The sequence below is a fragment of the Schistocerca piceifrons genome, chromosome 2, assembly GCF_021461385.2.
Source record: "Schistocerca piceifrons isolate TAMUIC-IGC-003096 chromosome 2, iqSchPice1.1, whole genome shotgun sequence".
Lineage (NCBI taxonomy): Eukaryota > Metazoa > Arthropoda > Insecta > Orthoptera > Acrididae > Schistocerca > Schistocerca piceifrons.
In genome coordinates this window covers 119,372,374-119,399,690 of record NC_060139.1, presented here as the reverse complement: position 1 = coordinate 119,399,690, position 27,317 = coordinate 119,372,374, and the positions used below count along the sequence as shown (strand labels likewise).

At 37.1% G+C, this 27,317-nt stretch overlaps 1 protein-coding gene across 7 annotated transcripts in view; it reads left to right on the top strand.

The window, feature by feature from the left end:
- The window catches only part of LOC124773611 (WD repeat domain phosphoinositide-interacting protein 2), a 76,138-nt gene that overhangs the window by 36,456 nt on the left and 12,365 nt on the right, over positions 1 to 27,317 (top strand). For 3 of the 7 annotated variants that reach the window (XM_047249417.1, XM_047249419.1, XM_047249420.1), the window contains exons 4-8: positions 3,743 to 3,937; positions 4,036 to 4,307; positions 12,715 to 12,888; positions 15,837 to 15,944; positions 24,392 to 24,504. In XM_047249417.1, coding sequence (XP_047105373.1) covers positions 3,743 to 3,937; positions 4,036 to 4,307; positions 12,715 to 12,888; positions 15,837 to 15,944; positions 24,392 to 24,504 — 862 coding nt within the window. Of the gene's footprint in view, positions 1 to 3,742; positions 3,938 to 4,035; positions 4,308 to 12,714; positions 12,889 to 15,836; positions 15,945 to 24,391; positions 24,514 to 27,317 lie in introns of all 7 variants that reach the window. The other 4 variants (XM_047249418.1, XM_047249416.1, XM_047249421.1 and 1 more) reach the window with 2 other exon arrangements.

Below are 27,317 nucleotides of genomic sequence, written 5' to 3'. Positions count from 1 at the left end.
TCCCAGTTATTTGATAGTAAAATTGTGGAATTGTCTAAGAACATGTTGACATCATAATATTTCGTATATGGCGTCCAGTATTTTGATCAGTGATGCCATCCGTAGCCAAACTTTTTATAGAGAAATTTCAAGACATCACTTTGAGCACAGCTTCAGATAAGCCAAGTTTCTTTTGTTGTTGCGTTGAAGGCACTTTTATCATCTGTCCCCACAGACATGAGAAAATGGAAGAATATTTAGAAGACCGGAATGGCATTCACGATCTCATTAGGATTACGATGGAAGTTGATGTAGGTGGTGTATTGCCCTTCTTTGATGTCCTCGTTAATTGGAAAACCAATGGCCACCTCAGCCATGGTGTGTTCAGGAAACCTACACACTCGGATCTGTATCTGGACACTCTTAGTCACCACCATCCTGCACAAAAACGTGGTGTTTTGAACACCCTCACCCACCATGCTAAAGTCGTCTCAGACACTGAAAAATGTGTCACTAAAACTAAGCCACTTTCGAAAAGTCTTTCCAGAAAATGGTTACGGTCACCACTAGGTATCACAGGCTATTTCTGGTGAGACACGCAGATAAAACACCACCAAAGAAGAGAATGGAAACTTGCATTTTTTTCCTTTCTGTGGCACAATGTCAGAAAGATTAGTAGGCTTGTTCAGTCATTGTTCAGGCCCCAGGCAAAAATACAACAGCTCATGAGGCCTGTGAAGGATGATGTAGGGCTTAGAATGCTTGGACAGCACAAAATACTGTTTCAATGTGCCTGCTACTAAGTTGGCCAAACAGTAAGCACTGTTGAGCAACACTGGATGGAACACTAGAAGTGCTTATGCCTAACTACCCTGAAAAATTAGCTTTGGCAGAACACGCATTAGAAAATCAACACTGAATTATATTTGACAAAACATCTGTCATTATGAGAACAAAGGGATTTTGGGATAGCATCATAAAGGCAGGGTAGGAATAAAAATATGTGAAAACACCGTCAACAAGGATGGCAATCTGCAGCTGAGCACAGTCTGGAACCTGGCCATCATGAGGTTGAAGCATGTGTGATGGATGCGGAGTGTAAACATTACCACAGTTAGCAAGGAACAGAGTACCAGTGACATCATAGCCAGCAGCGTGGCTGTATAACGGCAAGGCCGCTGTGACACAGCAATTATTTACCACATGACAATGGCCAAGGAGAGTTTCATTGAAAGCTCATGTGGTTTCAACCACCTGACGCTGCTGGAAGCCTGACAATATACTATTTATCCAACCACATGTTTGCAGGAGACTATAGTTGCTCTGTCCAGCTATTCTGATTTAGGTTTTTGTAAATCTTCTCAAAGAAATGGCAGGATAGTTCCTGATCATCAGTCCCAGCCTCATAAAAACATATTTTCCATATATAGAGGGAAACATTCCACGTAGGAAATATATATCTAAAAACAAAGATGATGTGACTTACCAAATGAAAGTGCTGGCAGGTCGACAGACACACAAACAAACACAAACATACACACAAAATTCAAGCTTTCGCAACAAACTGTTGCCTCATCAGGAAAGAGGGAAGGAGAGGGAAAGGCGAAAGGATGTGGGTTTTAAGGGAGAGGGTAAGGAGTCATTCCAATCCCGGGAGCGGAAAGACTTACCTTAGGGGGAAAAAAGGACGGGTATACACCGCGCACACACACACACACACACATATCCATCCACACATATACAGACACAAGCATATATATATATATATGCCTCCACTTTCGTAACTCTTCAACAGTTGGCAGCATTGGTATGTGGCAGGTACTGACTTGTTCCTTAGCCTCTTCTCTACAGCTCCAGTTGGCAGGAAGCCTTAGCATTGAACAGTTATGTTGTTACAATGTAAAGAATGGAACCCTGTGCAGACCATTGGTAAATGCGATTTAAGCAATGTGCAGTCATTGAATTCTTGACAGCAGAAGTTGTCACTCCAAAGGAGATTCAGCAGAGAATGAAAGCAGTATATGGTGATTGTGTTGATGTGAGTACTGTGCATCGTTGCGTGAGTAAGCTTAAAGATGTTGAGGCGGTAACATCTGACTTGCGTGACAAACAAAGAGTTGGACATCCTGTGACAGCAACCACCAAGTTTCACAAGCAAAATGTTGACAGACTGACTATCGTATCACTCAGAGAGAAATTGCACGCACGATCGGCATTTCACAAGAACATACGGGTCACATTATTGCTTTGCTTGGCCATCTGAAGATCTGTGCACGATGTGTACCCCGGATGCTGACTCCTGAAATGAAAGTGCACAGTCATGAAATTTACCAGGAACTCCTCTCGCATTACGAGAATGAAGGTGACATCTTTCTCCATTCAGTTGTGACAGGAGATGAAACATGGATACACTATTATGACCCGAAGACAAAACGTCAGTCTATGGAATATCAACACACTCAGCCCAGAAAAAGAAATTCAAGACGCAGCCCTCAGCTGGAAAAATCTTGGCCACAGTGTTCTGGGATGCAGATGGTGTTATCCATGTTGATTTCCTTGATCGTGGAACAGCAATAAATTCAGAGCATTACATCACAATGCTGCGAACTCTGAAACGATGGCTAACAAAGGTCCGAAAGGAAAAGGGAAATGTTTTCCTGCAGCATGACAATACCATACCACACACATCACGTGCCACCACAGCAGAACTTCAGAGACTGAATCTCACCACCATAAAGCATCCTCCATACAGTCCAGATTTAGCACCGTCTGACTTCCTCTGTTCCTGATAATGAAAGACGATTTGCAGGGTTATCATTATGCTTCTGGTGAAGACATTGAGAGAACTGTGAGACTGTGGTTGCGTAAAAAGTGTGTCGACTTCTTTCGTGATGGCTTCAAAAAACTTGTTCATTGTTGGCAGAAATATATTCAGTTGGCTGGTGATTATGTGGAAAAGTGAATATTGGTAATTAAAGATCACATTTGAAGGATTATTTCTGCATTTTGTTTATTAAAATATTCCCATCCAAACCCAATTAACGAAGGTGGAGGCATTGCTTTTCATTCAACCCTAGTAAATTCTTTGAGATGCGTAGCTGTGTACTTCATATGGAAATTATTTTAAAATTATGTTGGTTTGTTTCATTGGAAGTTGCATAAATATTACGATAGTTGAAATTACAAAGCAAAAACTGTATACAGAAATGAAGAACAGCAACCAATTGCCAACAGATTAAATTTGAATGCTGTATAAGAATTCACAGTTTTTGAGTTTGACGCAGTAATTTCATTGGGGCAAATCTATACCAAATTATAAGTTGAAACCCAGCATTTGATGACTCCCATTATTGTCTTTATCAAGTGTAAAAGTGGATTCTGGTATCCTCCATGTACAAATAGAGGTCTCAGGAGCTTCTGGAATCCATACTGTTTCCAACCCTTATTCTGTTGTTATATCCTTGAAGCTTCCAACCTGTTTTCTGTGCACAGAGGACTCTATGCCAATCAGTCAGTAACTTGCAGCTATGATGACAACAGCTATGAGTTGGGATTCTAATTCAATTTTGTGTACCGTAAACACTGAGTAGGTTTTACGGAAATGGAATTACATTCTGCACATAATTTCACAGGAAATATCAGTATTTAGCTTGTCTGATTATTCCCTTGATTCTTCTTACTTTATGTAAAAATCATTTTTTGTTTTTTACAGTGTTGCATGATATTTTAATTTACTAAGAATGGATTTTTTCATTGGTTGTAGCGACTTGTGGTATGCCTTGAAGAATCTCTGTATATACATAATATTCGTGATATGAAGGTACTACACACAATACGAGATACTCCACCTAACCCTTCTGGGCTATGCACGCTCTCTGTTAACAGTGACTGCTGTTATTTGGCATATCCAGGTTCGAATACAATTGGAGAGGTTCAAATTTTTGATACCATCAATTTGGTGAGTTTATCCTGTTATTTCTGCTATTGTTGATATTTTTGCTTTTTAATTGCTTAGAAGTACAGCAGACTTAATTGACACATTTTGTCTGTTGCCAGCATGCAAAGACCATGATTCCAGCTCATGACAGCCCACTAGCAGCATTAGCATTTAGTACGTCAGGTACCAAAGTGGCAACTGCATCCGAGAAAGGGACTGTCATTAGAGTTTTTTTAGTGAACGATGGGACAAAGCTCTATGAATTTCGGCGTGGAGTGAAACGCTGTGTCAGCATATCAAGTCTTGCTTTTTCAATAGATTCCAACTTCCTCTGCTGTTCCAGCAATACTGAAACTGTTCATGTGTTCAAGCTGGAAGAACCACGAGAAGAGTTAGTATTTACTTTGTTAAGGTATTGTTTTATAATTTTAAAGATAATTGTAACTCACTGGAAAACCACTCTTTTCAGAGGTAGGTGTGATAAGCTAGTTACAGTTAATATATTTGTCGTACATAAATAGCCTATTATCTCACAGTAATTGAGATCGTGGTGAATATTCATTTGGTTTTGCCTATCAATTGTGTTGTTCACAGTATTTCTTGCATAAACAAATATTATTACTTGGTGTAGAAGAAGAATTGTTACAGTTATTGATGTACTGTTGCTTCTTTATTATGTAACTACAACTTATCGATATGGCATTTTGGAGCATTATTAGGCATGAAACAGATTCTGTTTGGCAGTTGAAATTTAACTTTCTGATGACAGCAGCTGTGAGACATACGATGTTTTATTCAAATCATTGGTCACTAAACACAGTGATTTTTTCCTAATAGTAGCAGAAAACACTTCCTCCTTGTGTGGGATGGTGTCATTTTTAACAGCAAAAACTGTGGATCACATTAAAATTAATGCAGTGGGAATGAAACTGAATTCAGAGTGAGGAAATGTGAAATGTGAAGTCCTGGTAAGTTAGATAGCTGGTCCACTTCTGTTCTTTACGTACATAAACTGTTTGTCATGGACATTAGATAACTGTTGCATATCTGTGATATTTGCCATTGGCAAAGATACTGATATAGAGCCAATACACATCCATACCAGAAGTAGCCAAGTGGAACAGACTTAAAACTGACTGGCAACAAAACGTTTAATGCACAATGTTACAAAAACTGATACTGTGCAGTTCCTTGGGGGAAAAAATGGCTTTTGGATGCCAAAACTTTAGATCAAGTGAATGAAACTCCATATGTGAGGCATGCTGTTGGATGGTAATCTGATGTGTCACCGTCATGCGGAGAATGCCAACAGAATTTCTAGCTCACTGTTGTTCTGTGCCATCGTCTCGTGAGACAATTGAGCTAAAGTAAAATAAAATAAAGTATTTCTAATGAAATGTGCAGTAAGAATCTTTGTGACATCAATAACCAAACATCAAACAATGGAAAATCCAGGATGGAGCGTAAAAATATTATGAGAAGGAAAGTTGCTACTCACCATACAGTGGAGATGCTGAGTCGCAGATAGGCACAACGAAAACAACACTCACAATTAAAGCTTTCAGCCATTAAGGCCTTCGTCAACACCACACACACACACACACACACACACACACACACACACTCTCTCTCTCTCTCTCTCTCTCTCTCTCTCTCTCTCTCTCTGCAGTCTAAGGCAACTGAAACCACACTGTGCTGTGTGAGAGTTTTGTGTGTGTGTGTGTGTGTGTGTGTGTGTGTGTGTGTGTGTGTGTGTGTGTGTCTAGTGTTGACAAAGGCCTTAATGGCTGAAAGCTTTAATTGTGATAGACTTTTTGTTGTGCCTAGCTGCAACTTTCCTTCTCATAATGTTGTTACAATAACCAAACATTTTTCACAAGTCTTTTTAGGGATTCTTATACTTGTGTCCCAGTACCCTTATTCCGTAATGGTGTTTCTGATTAGCAATAAGATTGAATGAGGGATGAATTGTGAAATTCACAACAGAATACAGGAAATAAAAATATTTTCTGTATAGAATGTGCATCCCTGAGTAGGCTTCGGGATGGAATTTTATATTCTGGTGGAAAACCCTAATAGAGACATCAGGCAAGAAATGAAATATCTTGATAATTAAAATTAAACTAAAAGAATTCCTTACTTAATAGTCACTTTTACTTTTTTTTAGAATAATTGGACTCAAGAATGTTCATTTTAAACAGATTTTTAACTTTTTCAGTATTTAGGCAGCTGATAGCATTCGTTATATGTAGGGACAGGGAAAAATCATTTTAGTTTATAGCCAACGTTGGTGGTATTTTCTACAAAATTTGGTTTTATTTTTAGTCAAATTCGAGGTTATTTTTTGAAAATTTTTTGCCAAACTTATTGTTATTTTTGTGAAATTTGGTGGTATTTTTTCCAAATTTGATGTTATTTTTCGCTAAATTCAGTGGTACTTATGACTAAATTTGGCGTTACTTTTTGCCAAATTTGATGTTTTTATGCCAAATCTAGTGTTATTTCTCAAATTTGATGTACATTTTTGCTCAATTGGAGCTATTTTGTCAGTTCAATGTTTATATTTTTGGCAATTTAACTGTTATTTGTGCCAAATTTGATGTTACTTTTGTTGCAAAATCCTGTTATTTTTTGGCAAGTTTATTGTTACTTTTTTAATCAAATTTGGCGTTATTTTTTGCCACATTCAGTATCATTGATTGCCATGTTCATTTTTTTTTTTTGTTTGCCAAATGAGGCGTTATTTTTTGCCAAATGTGTCATTATTTTTTGTCAAATTCATTCATATTTTTGTCGAATTTATTATTGTTTTTTTTTTTTTTTTTTCAAATTCATTGTTCATTTTTGCTTCATTGGGTGTTATTTTTTGGCAAATTTGAGGTTAAAATTTTGCCAGGTTTGATGTTACTTTTTTGCCAAATTTGATGTTACTTTTTTGCCAAATTTGATGTTACCTTTTTGCCAAATTTGATGTTACCTTTTTGCCAAATTTGATGTTACCTTTTTGCCAAATTTGATGTTACCTTTTTGCCAAATTTGATGTTACTTTTTTGCCAAATTTGATGCTACTTTTTGGCCAAATTTGATGCAGTTTTTTGGCCAAATTTGATGCTACTTTTCAGCCAAATTTGATGCTACTTTTCAGCCAAATTTGATTTTATTTTTGGCAAATTTGTGTATCCTTTTTGTCAAATTTAGTGTTTCTTTGTTCAAGTTTGGTGTTTTTACTCAAATTCAGTATTGTTTTTTCTAAATTCAATGTTTTTGGCCAAATTTTGCATTATTTGTGCTAATTTTGATGCTATTGTTGTCACCACATAAAAGTTTGTTAAGCAGGAAATGAACTGTCAGCTTAATGTTGTACTTGAACCTAAACCTTCAGGAAATTAGAAATCAAAATGCTGTTTTAACATTCAGCAACTATCAGTTACGGATATTAGTAAACACCGGTCCTGAGATTTGTAACATTTTTATATGGTAAAATTACAAATATTGCAATAGCTTGTAAAAATTGCTTATTTCATGTTATTTTGCTAAAAACTGCTTATTTTGCATTATTTTTTGCGTTATCATTTTCACAAAATTTTCCAGTCCCTTGTTACATTCGGTAAAATTACTTAAATTCCCGGTATGCAATAGCAGCTGAGTAGTGAAAGTGGAGAAGCAGTGGCTTTTATAGAAGCAGTCTGTAATGGTTGCTTCTCTTAACATAAATCTTCACTCATTCTACATCCTTAAGGAGTGTCCATGATGAGGTTCACAGAAAACAGTGAATGAATGTTGCAAGACCTCAAGTTTTTATGTGATTCACAATGCACTGTTTTAACTTGTTGTTGTTATGGGCATATAGCATTCTTTTCCTGATTCAGTAAGGTAAATGTTGACATGTTTGCATCCATCTCCATTATGCTTCATTAAATGACATTGTGTTGACTTTAATGTACTATATATTTAAAGCAATAATTTTGCATTTGTGATCATGAAACTGATATTTCAAATATAGTGTCCTTGAAACTCTTCAAAAGATAAATTTTACAGTGACTGTGTGGAACTAAAGCTTAAAAAACAAATTGATATTGGTAATTAGTTACAGTGACTCATTAACATGTTACTGTGTATTTCATGGTGTTAACTTACACCATTAGGTAATTCTCAGTATGTTAATTTGCATCCATTTGAGTGATGACATTATACACACTTATTTCTCACCATTACATGCACTCAAACATATAGTAACCTCACTTCAGAGTTCAGCTTTTATAACACTGGCACATCTAACAATAACTGCCAAGGTATGACTAAAATGGACACTAATTTTGCATATAAGTGTTTATTTGCTTGAAAGTGAGCAGGGTAATTAAGAAAAAATTAATTAGTGATTTGAAAGAAAATTTTTGTCAATTTTAAAATCAGTAATGGGGAAAGAACAAATGGGCTGTCAGATTGACGCGTGTGAGGTCTAAGGTTGAAACTCATCAGGATAATTAATAAAAGCCTAGTGATTCGATGGAAAAATTGAAAAATTTCGCGAACAGTTGCTGCTAGCTAATGTAAATGAAGTGTCAGAAGTCCATCTCTTCAAGGCCTCTTATTTTGCAAATAAAAAGTTACATTGGGGTGATATTTAACTGCCAAAAGGTTTCCTTTGAATGAAGTACTATATTTAGAGTATTTCAAGAATAGCAGACAGTAGGAAGTCAAATGAGGTATCAAAAAATTACTTTTCAAGGCTAGCTATTTTGTCCTTAAAAAGGTACATTGGTGTGGTACTTAACTGTCAGAATGCTTGCCTTTGAATCGAGTAGTAAATTTAGAACATTTTGAGAACAGGGGATGCAAGGAAAGCTAATGAGGTGTCAATAAGATCATGAACAAAACAAGTAATCTGTCAGGTTTTTGTGAAATGATTTACCAAAAAGTAAGAAATAAAATAGAGAAACATTTGATGTGCCTTTGAATAATGCTCAAAATCATGTACAGCAGATGTTATGCATCAGATAATTCTTTCATCTGTTTTATTTCTTACTTTTAGACAAATCATTTCACAAAACATTTGACTGATTTCAGTGTTTTTAAGTACTTGATAATGGCCATATGCCAAATCAGCTGATAGTGCACAGTTGAATGATGAAATAGACAAAGGTAGCAAAAATGGTTTTAACACTTAAAAGATCTACTGTAGCTGTGGACAAACACAAAAGATAATTGATAGTAGTGGTATAACCATTTTTTCCTGCTCCTTCAAATTTGAAAAAAAAATGTTACTGAATTAAAGTATTGCTAAAGTTATTCATTGTTAATTAAGAAAGTAAGTGGAATAAAGGAGGTTAGGCATAAGTGGTTCTTTGAACTAAATAAGTGATAACAAAACTGTGAGGAACACATTCATGTAATGTCTACTTGTAACACTAACTTTATTTTCTGTGGTTTCTACAGATTGCAATTTTACATCTTTTAGTTGTTTATTTCATGATAAATCTATGTAAGATCTGAAATTTTAATGGCAATGACTGATATGTTTTTATTGGGTGGATACAGAATTATGCAGCTCTAATTTCCAGGTGCTCAGGAGACAGGATTCAGTGAGACATTGAAAAAGAACTGTTGCGCTCTTCTCTCTCTGGAAAACATTTCCTTTGTGCAGATAAAAAGTTCTCAGTTAACTTAACATGTCAAATTTGGATAAAATCCAAAGCTTTTGATGGCTACCCCAATAATTGTCATTAGGGCTAAGTATGACTTTCATGAAACAGATAAGGTCCGCACTTTTATGCCATAAGGATAGTATCTGATTGGCTAGAATTTGCCAAGGAGATGGAGCAAGCTGAAGTGGCACTCTCTGAGTATCCGTGCAGAGCAGCCTGTTCTATCTCTGTGACATAATGGAGCCAGTCAGATGAAGTCCTCAAGTCCTCTCACTTTGCAGCAGTTTCCCATTAAGGCTCACTATCTAATTAAATACAATAAGAAGGAATGCTGGGATTGCTGTATCTTCTTCTTGGAAATATATCTCTTCAGGCGTGGGCCAACCAGCAACTGTTCCAGATCTCTTCCCCCATGGTGGTATTTGTACTGATGTATGTATGCATAAAAGATAAATTGAAGACGTCTCACTGTCTTTCATCCCTAGTGTTGCCAGATTATATAATGAATCTTTCACTGATTGGCAACTCTTCAGGCTCTTGACTCATTACACGACATGGCCTCCAACCCTGTTCTGGTTCATGATCAGATGACCCAACATCTGTCTGTTACACAGACTGCATCTACTCAGGAGCATCAACCGTATGTGGCTAGATGGCTTTCCCTTCACAGTGGGAAGATAGGTTCATCATCCCAATCTTTAAACCAGGTAAAAACCCCCTCACCCATTGACAGATACCAACCAGTCAGCCTCACCAACACACTCTTCAAACTGCTTGAATAGATGGTAGTGCGATAATTATACTGGGCTCTTGACTTGCAGGGCCTTTTATCCCATTATCAATGTCGTTTCTGGAAGGGATGCTCCACAACCTCCCATCTGATTAGGCAGGGAACAGCAATCCACCAGGCTTTTTCTAAGTGACAACACTTCATTGTGGTCTTTCTTCGTCTACATAAGGCGTATGTCACTACTTGGTGCCATAACATTTTACTTACCCTCCATCACTGGGGATTGGGGCTACCAACCAATTTTTATTGGTCAGTTTTTTTATTCCACTGGTTGCTTTGGGTTGGAGTGTGTATATCATTTGGCTCTCCGTGGATCCAAGAGAGTGGTGTCCTGCAGGATTTTGTGCTGAGTTTCTCATTTTTCTTCTTCTTCTTCTTCTTTTTCTTCCTCTTCACCACCACCACCACCACCACCACCACCACCATCAGTGGATTAGTGATAGCTGTTGGACCATCATTCACCCTCACACTGTATGTTGATGAATTTTGCGTTTGATATAGCTCGCAATCTGCAGCCTTGGCTGAAAGTCAGCTCCAAGGTGCCATCTGCAGGGCCTCCACCTGAACCCTTTCCCATGGATAGCAGTTCTCTCCCACAAAAACAGACATACATTGATGTCATATCACATTCCACCCTTACTCAGGACTCTACTTTAGTACCCAGCACTAGGAAGTTGTTTTGCGCTCCTGATTTTTGTGACTGCTCTTGGATAAAAATCTATCATGGCTGCCTGTATTTGTCAGCTAAATATTAGCTGCATGCAAAAGCTTAATATTATCTGCTTCCTTGCCCACATCTCTTGGTTTGCAGATTACATTACTCTCCTCTGTATTTACTGTGTTGTGGTCTTGTTGTGATTGGATTCTTGGTTGCCAGGTTCATGAGTCAGCAGCAAGTACAGATTTGAAATTATTGGACCCAGTCTGTCGATGAGAAGTAAGACTGACAAGTGACATCTTCTGGACTAGATCCATAGAAAGTATCATTGCTGAGGTGGGGATCTTTCTCCCTCTTCAGTTCTGACAGTAGTAGCTCTTGGTCATTTATGTAATCACCATCTGACAATTTGCTAATCATCCAACTTACTGAATTATTTTTTCAATGCAAGGGGCATTAACCCTCTGATACCTGTCCTTGTTTAGGATTACCAGCTGAAGTGCACGTTGAGGCTGTCTGCCAGGAGCTTCACCTAACCCCCTTAGAATGTGCCCCCTCCACTGCTGCCCCACCCCAGTTAGTACCCAGTTCACTATTTCAAAAGTTTGTCATCCTGTAATCCTTTTGGCATCTATTCCTCTCAGTTCTGATGAGTGTCAGGGTACTTCTGTCATTTACATTGGCGGCTCTAAAACCATGGACAGGGCGGGATATGCTTTTCATCTCTCACCAGTCAGGAACCTATTGCCAGAAACAAGTGGTGTTTGTACAGTGGAGCTGACAGCCATTAGCAGAACCATACATTTTATTAAGCAGACCTCCTGTGACTGTGTTTTAATTTTCGGTGCTTCAGTGAACAGTCTCCAGGCTGTTAATTGCTGTTACTCTTGTCACCCTGTGATAGCTTCTATTCATGAATTTCTCTCTGACATTAGTTGAACTGCCTACTCAGTTGTCATTCTCTAGGTCCCAAGTCCTGTGGGTACCCCAGGGAATGAATGGGCCAATCATTTAACTAGAGAAACAGTTAGTGCCCAATACTTGTTTTGATGATACAAATAAAGTCCTTACCCAGACAGGGAACAACATCCAGTGGGCTGCTGTCCCTTCTAGTAAATGTTGCAGTATAAGGAGACTATGGCTGCATGGTGCTCCTCCTCCTCCTCCTCCTCCTGAAAGGAATCCGCCCTCTTATACTGTCTCCATACTTGTCATACCAGATTCAGGCAACCAACTTTTTTTTTTATCCGATTACTGCATCACAAAAATGCAACAATTTTTTGTGGACAGTTGTAGAGGGGCTTGATAAAGTGTCATAATATGCACTTTAAATTTCTTCAGGCTGCATTTAGAAGATATGAGAAATCTTATTTAGTCCTATATTCTCAGAGTTTCTTAAAGTTATTCTGTGTCAAAGCTGTAAATATTTTACATTTGTAAGTCAGATTTTTCTTAAAGTTACAATTAAAATATGTATTTCTTGCCAAACATTGTGATTCTTCTCAGTCAAGTTACCATGACAATTAAATCTGTTATACTAATACTGAATAGTGCATGAGTAATCAAATGAGAGAATAATGGATTTCCGATGAATTCACTGTTTTTCCTATCATAAGATATTGTCACCAGTCTCTGAAGCAACTATAATTGTGTGAGTAGTTGGTTTAATTTGTTTTGACTTGCTTTTCCCCCCTTGTGTGCTTAGATTGCGACGTGTGCCATCAGAAAATCAAGGCTGGATGGGTTACCTGTCAAAGGCTGTGTCAGCATCTGCCAATTATCTACCGTCGCAAGTAACAACCGTGTTCAGCCAAGGTCGAGCATTTGCCACCGTTCATCTTCCTTTCCAGGGACTCAGAAATGTTTGTGCCATCACAGTGTATGTATATATTTAGAAAATTTTAATGAACTGGTGTTAAATTCATTTTTTCTCAAATCATTTGCTGAAATTTGGTTGCTTATGTGGTTAAAGAAAATATTTGTAGTGCATTGTTTCTGTTGTGAACTGACAATGTAGGTGGAATGTTTACTGTCGGAGAGTTTCTGGAGAAAAAAGGAATAATTAGTGCTACTTCACAGATGAGGTTTCTTTAAATAATAATAATCATCATTACTGCATGTGCTGGTAAACTATTTTCTATCGTAGATTACAATGAAAAAACTAGGTTAGTTAGTCACCTGAAATGTGTTTACAAATATGGTTGTCTAGAAAGGAAATCAGTCTGTATTTGATAAGCCTTTTGTATCCCAGAGTTAATGATTAAGAATGAAATTTCTGAAGCCTTTACTTTGCTAACTATGGTATTGAAAATTACTACAGTAATACTTCATTCATTTGCTCACAGTCTGTACAACTACTGCAGTGATTTCTGTTTTTGTATGCTTTTAACCCTCCTAGCCACATGTCACTCAGTTCAATCGATAAATCATAAACACAATTTTCATTTCTGCAGAACTTGCAATATGTGATTTCCTGAATGTGATGCAATGAATCTTTCATAAAATTGACCTTCAGCTTAATTTGAAATTATATTGAAGATAATTTGAGCTAAGACATTTTGTAATAATATCGTGTTTCGTGGTCGACAGCACGACAATGTTCTCACAAGCCACTATTACAGAAGTAGTTCTGGGATGAAGGTGGGAAGAGTAACAGCAGAACATTGAGAGTGACAAACGGTGGTTGGTATTGACAGCAAGTGTGTCACTTCAGATAGTATTATATATTTGTTTCCATTGATGTGGTGTCGTGGCAACACTGATGATGACCGTATTGGAGCAATGTTTCTGTTTGTGTAGGAAATTAAGAATAGACAGACACTGAGTAAAATTTTTGTTTGTTTTTGAAACCTCAGCATCATGTAAAACATCACATGAAGCTGTGGACTTGTAACTGTACAAACTTCATCACCTAAATACATACATGGGAGTTTTGAATTTTGGTATCTGCTATTGAAGGCTCAACTAAATGCTGGAAAATAGACATAAGTAAATCAGTGTCTCCCCCACATTTGGGATCATGTGGCACACCCATTTCATAAAGAGGTCACATGAATATATTCAATATGGAAGGTTCGTGTTTTAAGAATGAGCCTTGACTGAATGGAAGGAAAGAATTTTGCGTTATCTTGCACTTTTTCCGAAGCCTATTTACATAATATACGATGTTGGTCAGTCTTGGGCCTGCCTACAGTTGAATGTTATTTCATTTAACAAATTTTGCTTGTAGTAGTTTCCACTCCCCAGTGCTACGGACTGATACTGATTTTCAGTCAGTTCGGAGTTGAAGGTGTGTTGGACACAATACTACATTTAAATTTTTGCAGCACTGTTCAGCTGTTGCGGCATGGGCATTTGGAGTGCATTGAGTACTCTTTCGTTTATGTTGGACTAAATTAATTTTGTATGCTCCAAAATTTTCATTTGTATATGTCTTGCTCTTATTGTGTAAAAATGTGGTAAAAGTTATAATTTATGTGATATTTTTGTCACAGTTGCACTGATCTTGTCTTTTCTCAGAGTGTTTTAAGTAACTATTCTTTGAAAAAATTGTAATGGTAGTTCTGAAAATAAATTTCACAAATTCATTATGTGTTGGACTTTTGTTCAAGAAATCAAAACACAGTGAAAATAGAAACACATCTATTTTACCAAGGATTCCATAGCTGTTGAGACATTTATTATACTTTTAACAAGTGTTTTTAGTACTGCTCTTGTAGAACTCTTGTGTTCTATATCTCGACAGAAATGGAAACTACTCTCCTCATCACAATTCCTTCTGTAATGTTTTGTAACTAGCTCCCTGTTTATAGCTTGGAACAAGTTGATTTTGGTGGAGTCAAGATGAACAGTAAGGAATGGTAGTGAACCTTACATGGCCAACTGTCTCCAGAAGAACTGCTGCTACTGTTGCTCTTGTGTAGGCCCTTGAGTTGACTTGAAGAAGCAAAATACACAACTGAAGTAGTCTTCTCCCTGCCTCTCTCTCTCTCTCTCTCTCTCTCTCTCTCTCTCTCTCTCTCTCTCTCTCATCACTTCAGGAAGTAAGTAAAAGTTGAACAATCAAATTATTTTGTATCCCAAAACACAATGTGAACTGGCTATCAGACAGGGTCACTTTGAAACTCCGTGTGGTTGGTGACAGATCCAACTTTAATACACTGGAGGTTGATTGATTTCCTGTTTGTAATGAAGGAGATGTTGCTGACTGACACTTTAAAAAAATCTGATAGGGAGTAATGTTTCAAGGCACTCACCTTTTCTCTGCTTTTTCAGTAATCTAGCACATGGCTGTCATCTTGGTAACCAATTGTACTCGGTGTCTCTATAGTCAGTGCCATTGGCACTCCTCCACAAACTCATTCATCACAAGACAACTGGTACCATCATCAAACTAATTATTGTGACATCATGTCTGGGCCATATACCTGAGCAAGCTTTATAAGACTTCTGCACAAATTATGCCATGTACTCATTTGTAATGGACAGTCACCAAAGCCTCTTTCATTCAGGAGTGCAGCAAATATATATCACACATTGTGATGCTGTGTGGTGCACACACTGTCAAAATTGCCGGTTTCATCATAACTCCGTTATAAGTGCCATAATGCTTCCATCAGATGATATGCAACCTGTGAACTGCAGACAGTAAAATTTCCTCTTGTATTTATTACTGTTGGACATATGTGCAACTTATTTCAGAACTACCCTTCATCTATAGATTTTGTGTTTGATAAATGAATTCAGCAAGCGCCATATGTTCTCTTTCTTATTATGTTGCAATACGTTTCAGTATATTAATATTCAATTAATGGTTTTATTCAACAGCATACAAAAAGTCCTGAGGTTGCTTGTTGCTTCTGCTGATGGTTATTTGTATGTTTACAATCTGGACCCAAATGAAGGTGGTGACTGTACTCTATTGAAGCAACACAGGTCAGTATTATTAGTCCACTATTCATGTTTTGGATGTTAATTACAGCAAAAAGGCAGTCAGTTTCTGTCATAAATGGATAACTGCATCATGTTACATTCTGTTTTTATTATAGTGTTCTGCAGATATTGATCAGATTGCTGTTGTGCACTCACCCCCAAAAGGCACCACATATTTTTCATCTTACTGATTAACAGCATCTGTTGTTTTAGAATATTTCATTATTATTTAGCAGACTGAAAAATACGCGGTAGCACAATGACATAAGAATATAGCATTGTTTAACAACAGTAAGTACATAACGTTATTAGAAGTATTTAATGAAATTCTTATGTGCAGTGCAGAAAGATATTCATTCATGAAAAGTTAGGTTCTGTGGATGGGATGTGAAATAAGTTACCTACAGACCCTATTTACATCCTCTGTTCAGAGATTGCTTTCTGGCCTGAAACAGTTTTGTAAGTTTTATCTCCCTCCTTCCCAGCCCGCTTTTCTTGTGGTGATAGAAGAATAAGTTGCTGAAGATAGTGAAAAATAAGATGTAGTTTCCCAATCCTACTAATCATCCATGGTACTGACACATGCCTATCCCACATGTTTGTGATGTGTGTGCTGATAGTTTCATTACATATTTTAACTGAATACCTTTTCTATTTTGATGAGAGAAGATCTGTAAGTGTGTCTGGGTATTTTTGCTCTTATTTTAAATGTTTATTATTATTATTATTATTATTATTATTATTATTATTATTTAAAAAAAATAAGAGGTGAAGATGTGGCTGTTTTCAGAGTAGTTGATTTCCTGCTAATAAAGCAATCCAGAAAGAATTCCCATAATTATCAGTATGAGAAGATGAGCACTAGTCATAATTTGTCTTTAATATACTCCACAGAAAGACCCAGCAGTGGTTGCTTCTGTCTGTTGATGTATAATGCCACTCACTCCATATCTCTAAATGCTGTCCTTCATGATGATGCTTGCAGAACATGATGTGTCAGTGAATGAATTTCCCCAAATCATTAAGCTGTAGGTTTTAGCTAATTTTGATGGGTTGAATCAACTAGTTTGTACAAAATCAGTCAGATACAGTAATCTGAAGTACTGTATCAGATTCCGATAGGTCATATTAACTGTTTTTGTTGTATTCTCCTTAGCTGCTTTTATGTCGTCTTGTCTCTGTAAAGCTGTACCATGGGAAACAAGAAGAGGATGTTGGTTGGTGGCCAGTATCCTCGCTCTATAACATAAACTGCTCGCAATTAATAACTGGGTTCTTTATTCATAAACAAAGAGATATTTAACTTAAGTTCAGTGTGCTGTGGTACAAGCTCTCTTCTGTATAGTCCAATGCAGTTGAAGCAGAAGTTTGTTATGTTCACTATGAGGTTGTTATGTGCTGCCTGTCTCAGTGCTGGAGGCTAAGTCTGCAGATCCATTTCAGTGACACGCTGGAACTCCACGGCACACAACCTCCAACTAACTCGGCGTAACTAACTAAACTGACTGGCTTAGTAACTGGCTAAACTGGCCCTTTGGTCTGTGCAGCAATCCTAAATACTGGCAGCTGAGAGGGCGTTGGCGGCATGTTTCCAGCAAGTCTTGTCATTGGCCTCTATTGATACTCTTGTAACCTCTATGCCGCATGGTGTGCTGGCGCCAGTTATGCCAGCACAGTTTTTTGCTATTAACCAAAATTTAGCTTTAAATGCACCTCTTACGTGTGTGTGTGTGTGTGTGTGTGTGTGTGTGTGTGTGTGTGTGTGTGTGTGTCGAGGGGGGGGGGGGGTTGCGCGTGCATTTCCAATACCTTCTTTATTTTATCATAGCATTTATGTGAAATTATTTGACTGTCATATTTAATTTATACTAAAAGCTGTGTAACTGGACTGTGTAGTTCCCCTCTCCACCATCACGGCTCTGCTACATACAGCGGACTCAGACTGATGTAACCTATTGCATAATGGAACCCAAAGGAGCCATCAAAACCATGAGTAGTTCACACGTAATGCCAAACATCAGCATTGCAGTGCATCATATGCCGCTGATACTAGATTAAATTGTCATAGTCATGTATTATAAAACTTCACTCTTTCCACTCCACCCCACCCCCACCTCCATAGTTAACTTGCAAATTTGCCACATGGAACTGGGCTCATGTTGCCAATGCCAAAATATTGGGGTAAATATACCATTTTCAGTCATTGCCACTCCCATGATAATACTCCTCCCATACAAATTGCCATTTTTCTGTAGCAATCTAGATCTTCATGAAGTATGTATTTCTTTATGAACTTGTATGGGGAGACACATTATAGTGACACCATGTTGACCTGAAATAGAGTTGGAGTGCTAAAATACACTTGAAGATGAAAAAAAGCACCATGAAGGAATTTTGCAAATGAGGTGGAAATTGGTAGATGTGATGCACGTGTACAAACAAGTAAATGATTATGATTTCAAAGAAAATAGGATGATTTATTCAACAGAGAGAGCTTCACAAATTGAGCAAGCCAATAATGCATTGATCTGCCTCTTGCCCTTGTGCAAGTAGTTATTTGCCTTGGCATTGATTGATAAAGTTGTTGGATGTCCTCCTGAGGGATATCATCCCAAATTCTGTCCAATTGGTGCATTAGATCATCAAAATCCCAAGCTCGTTGGAGGACCCTCCCCGTAATGCTCCAAAAATTCTGAGTTAGGGATTTGCTGACCTTGCTGGCGAAGGTAGGGCTTAGCAAGCTCAAGCAGTAAAATTATCACGGTGTGAGGGTGGGTAGTATCTTGCTGAAATGTAAACCCAGGATAGCTTGCCATGAAGAGCAACAAAACGAGGCATAGAATATCGCCAATGTACCATTGCTGTAAGGGTGCCATGGATGACAACCAAAGGGGTCCTGATATGAAAAGATATGCCACATTATTCCTGATTGTCGGGCTGTATGGTTGGTGACAGTGGAGGTGGTATCCAACCGCTGTACAGAGCTTCTCCAGACAAGTGTTCGTTTGTCATCGGGGCTGAATTTGAGGTGGGACTCATCAATGAAGACAATTCTACTCCACTCAGTGAGATTTCAGGCCGAAAACGTGCCTGGAGATGCCCTGGACAGTGATGGGATACCAACCTGAATGTTGCCTGCCATACAGCCTAACAACCAGGAGAAATGGTTGTAACGTGCCATTTGGACAGAATTTTGCATGATATCCCTCAGGAAGACATCCAAAAACTCTTTTCAATCAATGTCAAGCTGAATAACTGCTTGCACAAGGGCCAAAGGTGGACAAATGTGTTATTGATGTGCTCAATTTGAGAAGCTCTTTCTCTTGAATAAATCATCCAGTTGTTTCTCAGTATATGTACATCATATTTACCAATTTCTGTCCCATTCGGATAATTCTTTTATGGTGCATTGTTTTTTCTTGTCTTAGAATGTATAGTGAAAAGGAGGTAAGGTATCAGTCAGTATCCGACTGCCCAAGAACAGTACTGTCATTCGTGTGAAGTAATTTAACAGAGAAAATTGCATCCAAGATGCATCTGCAATCATGTTGAGATCAAATCTTTACTTGCAAGCTAGAATCAAACAGTGGCACAAACTAAAACATAGTATAAGCATCAGCTATTGAAACCAGAGCTTCATTCATTCAGCAAAGGAAAGAAAAAGTAGTGAGCAGGAATGAAAATAATAGACTCAGTAGGAAAGTAATTCAGAACGTGTACTAGAGGACAAGATCAGGACAGTCAACAGTGAAATTCTAGCAGCACATGAGCTTCGAAAATTGAGAAGTTTCTTAACTAATGTCTATTTGAAAGCAACCAATTTTGTCTTTACACTCGAACCAGTTTCTTACTCATAATAATCAGCACATGTTTGAAGAGATTACATGCAAACATGTCAGTCATATAAATTGTGCATTTGGATGGATACCAAATGTCAGGCTTTCCATGGATTTTTTAATGGGGGCATTACTGAAGGCTGTAAACTTCTGGCTCCTAATCTGCTTCTTATATATTGAGGATTCCCACTTAGTTTTAGAACAAGGCAGTTGACCGGACGTTAAACACTTGGTATTAAAGGCTGATATTTCTGTTTCAATGATTATCTAATACACACAGCATCCTTTTTCTTGCTTGGCCTCTTGAGATTTGTAATTATATTTTTTCATTTATATGGATGTCAAACTGAACCAAAATCAAATAAACAAATCAACAATAGGCAGACTTGAAGTACAACAAAGGAGTGAGTTTCTCCGAACCCAACACATTCTTTGTCTGGAATGTGTCAGCTAGTTTCTCCAGTGCAGCAGAAAATCATATGCTGAAATGATATTGTCTCTAAATCATATGGAATAGCATTTCATTGCATCTCTTCCCCTCTTACGTACACAAGATCCTTGCCAGACTCTATGAGCATCACACACTGCTTTGCTATGTAGTTCGTAACTTTGACAACCCCTGCTGTGAAACTTTTTCTGCTGCCTAGGTGTTCTCCATAATTAGCAATATCTTGAGACCAGGTACATCAGAGGGCAAATTATGCGGACACTGCGATAATCTGTGTCATACACATACTGATATGCAACTGTTGTATACATTTGCATGTACACCTATACTCAGCCAGAAAACTGAAGAGGCATAGCTGGGGCTATTTGATGTACCACAATCACCTTCGCTGGTGACCACAGAGTTGAGCACCCCACAAACCAACTAACCGCAATCAGCTTCCCTCCCCTATCCTGTTTGTCATGAATAATATGTGGGAAGGAAAACTGTTGGTAAAGCTACCATAAAAGTTGATTGTCTCTGGTGTTACTGTCATTGTCATTTCATGAGATATTTTGAGGTGGAAGTAATATTTTATGGGGGAAGTAATATTTTGCTTCGCCCTTCTTTAGTAGAACACGCTACGTGATGCGCAAAATTTATGTTGTAGCATGTGCCTTTGGATGCAGATGAGCATCCTATGATGCTGCCACACTTGCCAAATGAGCCTTTGTGGATACACATTGCTTTTCCTTAGATGGCCCTTTATTCTCATTTGAGAAAATCCAAGACTGTCAAACAATTTGTACTTGGTGACCAGTCAAACCGTTTTGTAAACTCTCCCCCTTTTGTTGGGAAAATTACACATTTCCTAATGATTTTTCTGACATGCCACTTGAAATTGCTTTCAACACGCATTCCTAGATGTGTTAGAGTTGTGATTGTTTCAGTGGTTGTTTCTTAAAGACTTATTTTGAGACACATTTTTCAAATTGTGTTCCAGCACTGTCAACTTATTTAATTCCATCTGTTTTTAATGTTTTTTGTGTTCTGCACTCTGTTCATTTACAGTTTGCATGGTTTGGGTGATATTAGCTAAAACAGTTGGTGCACACTATTTGTCAAGCAGTCAAGAACAGTAAAATTTGTGAACCAACATGAACAGAAGTGTGTCATGTTACTACACTGCCATTTTCACATTGTGACCATTTGTTCTAATAAAACACTCAATAATAGCATATAAAGCTACAACTAGTAATAAGTAATGAAAGAAGGTTTAAATAAATATAGCCTAAAAGGAAAACTCCCAACTACATTTAAGTATAACTCATAGGCAAAGGAAGTAATTTCATATATTCATTCGACCACCTTGAGTTTTTCATTGCCCATAGACCATCACCAAGTTAAATTAATGAAAGAGAGACAGACGATTCAAATAAGTGTTCACCACATTTTGTCACAATACCCCATTCTTGCTGTCCCTTTTACTTGTCACTTGCACATTTGCACGACAGCCTCCACCCCCTCCTCCCCCACCCGTCACACACACAGGTGCCATACATGCACAACAAGAAGATGAATAACACAATTATTTTGCATCAGGATTCAGAGAAAGAATATATATTGCATTTTATGCTGATGGAATGAACATCTACTCTTGACTACTTTGTATGGTTTGCCACCGACCAAAATCTTCAATCCTTAGTGTGAAGTAGATTTCAGATTTTGAATAATTTTAGCTTTGAAAGTTCCTGACAAATTTAAACCTGTGCTGGACTAGGACCCAAACATAGAACATTGCCTTTGCAGGATTGTTCATACTGAACTATCCACAACACACAACCCCTCCCTGCAACTTCAGGCCTTGCAGAACTTCTGGGCAAGGTACCAGTTATAAGTTCCAGCCAGGCACACAATTTTAATTTGATAGGAAGTTTCAAAACACTGGGCACTGCTGCAGGATTAAAAACTCCATATTCAATTTTAGCATGGTGTAATGAATTTTTTATTTATTTTACCTTGGTTCGTGAGACTTGTGTTAAAATTTACTTCATCATCAGCAATATGAAACTCTGCAAAAATTTCTGTCTCAAAGTTAAGAAAATTTATGAAATCATTTAAACTGCATCAGTTGATTGCCTGGCAACTGGCAAAATTTATTTTTGTAAATCCTTAAAGGGTAATCAATAACTGCAAAATAAAATTTTGATTAAAAAGAAAATGAACAACTTTGATAGCAATGGTTGTGGTCTTACATTTTGGTATTTCTGAATGTTTTCAGTGTTGAAAGGGCTATGATACATTCAGTTAATTTTGCATTGTTTCTACCTCCGTGTGTCCTCCTCCATTTTCCACCTCTCTTGGACTGGGCCAATATCACAACTTAAATATTCTTTTTGCTATTTTCTTCCTAATCTGTCTGAAAGAATCCTGGAAGTTTTTCATATCTGCAATGAAATGGTTACATTAATAGAGCATTTTGCATTGTTTAGTGTGTTGTGGTGACTAATCTTCTTGCATGACAGATATAATTGAGTATATTAACTTTATAGATTTCACTGTAATGATTTCTTTGTTTGAATTGAGTTGTGTTACTTACATTTTATGTTTGGTTACTAATTTAGTTTCCAGAAACTACTCACGCCAGAAAAATGCAAATCTTGGTTTTCTGTTAGCTGTAGTATTTGATTGTGTGTCATTTCTTATATGTAATTTTAATAATATTTTGTAGAACACTAGAAGCATGATTATCAGGTTATTGTACATGAAATGTTGGCATTGGTAGTGGACCTCCAGATACTCTACTTGTTGCAAATGATCTGTCATTAATCAGTATGAGCGTCATTTGATGCTGTATATTTCACCCAAGAAGAATAAGAGCATTACTGCCACTTTTGTTGAAGTTTGACATTATAGGCCGAAGAAACTCCTCAAAGGCATTTTACAGGTGTGATTTTGGTGACCCTTCTCCCTGCTAAAAAATTGCAGACATTTTAAACTATTGCAGTCAGCTAGGAAGAAATCTGGTGAGTATGGTAGATGTGGAAGTGTTTTGTTATGCAGGCGGTGCATCTTTTGGCCTGGTTTTTCCTTCAAAACACAATATCTTGTATAATTTCATTTTCATTGACCAGTCTTACTTTAATACATCAGATTTCAATACATTTCATTTGGTTTTTGTGCTTCTTAGCTTTTTCTATCATCAGATTTCAGTGAAAAATAATCATTCACTTTTATTTCACTCATGTCAAGGTTGGTACTGAGACAGTTAGTGCAGTTGTAAACGCAGTGGAGTTGCTTTGAGAAAGAGCAGGGTTCGTATTTCTATGCAGCCTTCCAGGTGAAAGCTCTCTGGAGTTTCACTAAATTATTCATGTAAATGCAGGGATGATTCCTTTGAAGGGGCCACAGCTGATTTTCTTTCACATTGTTGTCCCTTTTTAGATTGTACTCCACAACAGATCACTTTGTCACCAGGACTTTAATCTGTTTTTCAGATGTGAGCCGGGGTTTAACATTTTATTTGCTGATTAGGAAATCTAATTGTTGTATTGAGTGCAAGTAATTGTCATATAATACATATTTCATGCACATAATAATGAAAACAGTCAATTTTTGACCAAATAATGTAATTGGATAGGTAAAAAAATCTACTCAGCAAGTGGCAGCGGAATACACACATAATTATAACCATATTTGATGCACAGATATAGGATGCTCTCATATCCAAGAGGACATATGCTCTGCATTATCTTCTTGAGCAATCCACATACAAATGTTCCAATTCTACCATGAGATGGGAAACCTGAAATAAAGTATACCTGGTATCACTAATTTCATAGTGACAGTGTATCATTTTTTTATTTACAGCATCAAGTGAAAATGAATTCCTTTCTGCTAGTCTTTGATGTCTTTTTTGTGTTGTAAAACATCACAAAGATTATGAAGGAATTCTTGACTCAACAGTTATATCAGCATTTATATGGTTGTGAACATGGGCCATCACTTTACTAACACCATTTGGAATACAGGTCTCCTATTTTGAGACAGTATTGATGGCATTTGGAATTATGGAAATAATAGAATTCTAGACTCAATATTTCATGTGCAATGAGCTGATCACACATTACAGTGTTTTGTGTAATTTCCATTAACAGCTAAATGTATTGCAAAACTCATGGTTTCAGACTGGATGGGAAACTGGAGCAGCCAGCAGAACAGGCAGCTGGTGCAACTTGTATAAGCCCTGAGAATGCTCACTCTGCTTCCAAACCTGTTACTAATGCGTCTGCACCACCAGGTGATCACTGTCAGTTATAGCAACACTCAGCAAAGTGCTTATTATCTGTCAACATCCTTTGACTTTCTTGGCATTTCTTAAGTCCTTTAACACTGCTCTGTCTGTCTTTCTCTCTGTGTGTGTGTGTGTGTGTGTGTGTGTGTGTGTGTGTGTGTGTGTGTGTGTGTGTGAGAGAGAGAGAGAGAGCATGTTCCCATGGCGAGAGCCATTGTTATTCCATAAAATCTTCTGGGCAGTAGGTCATACCATACCGTAAAGTGAACCACCTTTTTTACTCATTACAGTGGTGGTCAGAACATTATTTCACCTTACAATATGATGTGATCTGTGACCCAGAAGAATTTTATGAAACTGTGTGTGTGTTATTACATTAATATTTGTTTAATCATAAGTTTATTTACATTGCCAAAATAAACGTAACAGCGAGAATCTGTTTCATAGCTGATAGAGTAGGCACCTCTGTCAGCTACAGACTTGCTGCACACAACATATTGTGTTGTTAGACTTATTATTAAACAAGTATAAAAATTTGTTCCTCAGTTGGCAATTTCATGTGAATAGATTGATGAATTGAAGAAATTATTAGGTATTGATGAAATACCAGTGGAACACTTTCAGTTGTTATGCCAAAGGATAAACCAAGAACCATAAAAGCTCATGAATGAAATTTATGAAATTGAGGAAGTTCTTTCAGATTTTGAAAAAGAAAATATAACTATTGCACATCTGAAGAAAGCAACAGTAATTAGGCATGAAAGTTATTACACAATGAGTCTAGCATCACATGTGCGAGAAACACTCAAAAGACTAGATGATCGAAGAATGCAAGGGAAAATTGAATGTAGGTTAACAGAGGACCAGCTTGATTTTGGGAGAAGGAATTTCAGCACTGTGTTAATTAATAGAGCATAGATTTAGGAAAAATGCGGAAACATATATGGCATTTGTTGGTTTGGAAAGGTCTTTTAAAAGTGTGGAATGAAATAAAAATGATTTCTATTCTTAGGCAGTGTGGTATCAGCTACAGGGATAGAAGATAATCCATACTCTGTATTCAATGCATATAGTCATTATTGTTAGAAAAATAGAAGAAGCCAAAGAAGCTGCTAACTGTAATAAAAGAAACATAAGGTAACGATACACGCAGAAGGTGGATATTTTGAATGGCTAAATGTTAAAACTGGAAAGATTCAGACAAGGACTGCAAAAAGCAAAAGAAATTTCTGCTACATCCAAAAGTATAAACTTTGGAAAACAAATATTCATGATAAGCTATATTTGGAGTACAGCTCTGTGTGGGTGTGAAACATGAACAATTGAGAAAACAGGAAAGAAATGGTTATAAGCGTTTGACATCTGACTGTAATTTTAGTATGGTGCATAAAAAACTAAAAACTTGGGTTGTGATGTTGTGACATACTCCTTTGTGATAGAACACTATTAAAGAAAGTGTTAATGTTGTGGATTACACTAGCACTCTGGGAGATAATTAATCAGAAAATGTATCCAAACAGTGGAAATGAGTAGACAGAGAAAATGCAAGAGTCAGAGATAAAGCAGAGAGAACCAGTGACAACTTAATCAAAAAATAAGGAAGAATTATTTTATCCATGTGTTTGTGGGAGCTGCTTCATTTAGAAAGTGTTCTATTGTGCCAGGATCATATCTAAAATATGCTGACAAGGCTACAAAATAAAAATAACTTTTGTGTTGCCTACAGCCTTGAGCAGGTACGCTTTTATTGGACACCTCTATGTGATCTTGTGTTTTATTTTGTGAGCTTGTGTGCTAATTTTGCTGTTTTTGGCTACTTACACACCTTCTCATTTTGTCTCCTGGCTTAGTAGACTCTGTTCCAGAACTTCCAACCCCAGATAAATCCAAGGTGGTCCCTGGGAACCGAATCTTGAGCTTATGTGCCAGTTGCCAACAACATTGTTATATTACTAAGGGAGTCTACATTTCCATCCTGCATACTTTCACCCTGGAAATGTCTGGTTATCACCATGCTAAAAAATATTAGTTTTTTTTCTTCCTTGCTGTAACAACTGATAAATTGTTAGTGCAGTCTGGAAGCTACACTTTGGAGTAAAGTGTAACAGTCAAGGTTTCAAGAGATTGTTGTTAATTTGTACGCAAATTTTGCAGGATAACACTTAATATAGTATGTGATAAAGAATATTCCTACTTATTTTATTTTTAATAGTATGAACATGTTGAGAGCAAATATGATGGAAAAATGCCCATGATAATTCTTTGAACCATTACAGCTTATATCACAGACACGATTGTGTAGAAAATAATAATCACAATTATATAAAACTCCCATAGTGAGATGTTTATTGTTTCTTTTGATTTGCTGAAATAAGCATCAACACAGCATTTTTGTACTCTACTTATTCTGACAGACATATTCTCAAAACTTCTTAATAAGAATATCGAATTTTTCAGAGGCATTTAATAATAAGACAGTTACAGAAAGAAAAATGCTGTAATTTAAAATGTTTAAAATAGGACTAGAGGTATTATTAAAATATGTGTGTAAATATCCATTAACATGTCAATCTTAGTCTGAGGAGGTACTTGAAGGAATGTTAATGCCCATTACGTACACGCTGGACAGTTTCTTCGCAGACTGCATTTTTCAGTAATAAGTACAAATATTTGATTTGTTTTTGAGGAGAATCGAGAAGCAAGATTTCGAAACCATGTCTGTTGTAAAATTGTTGATGCCTACTTTACTGATTAAAAATATGAAGTGTAATTTTATCAAAAGTATCTTCAAAAAAGTTATTATTTTGATAGTCAGGAGT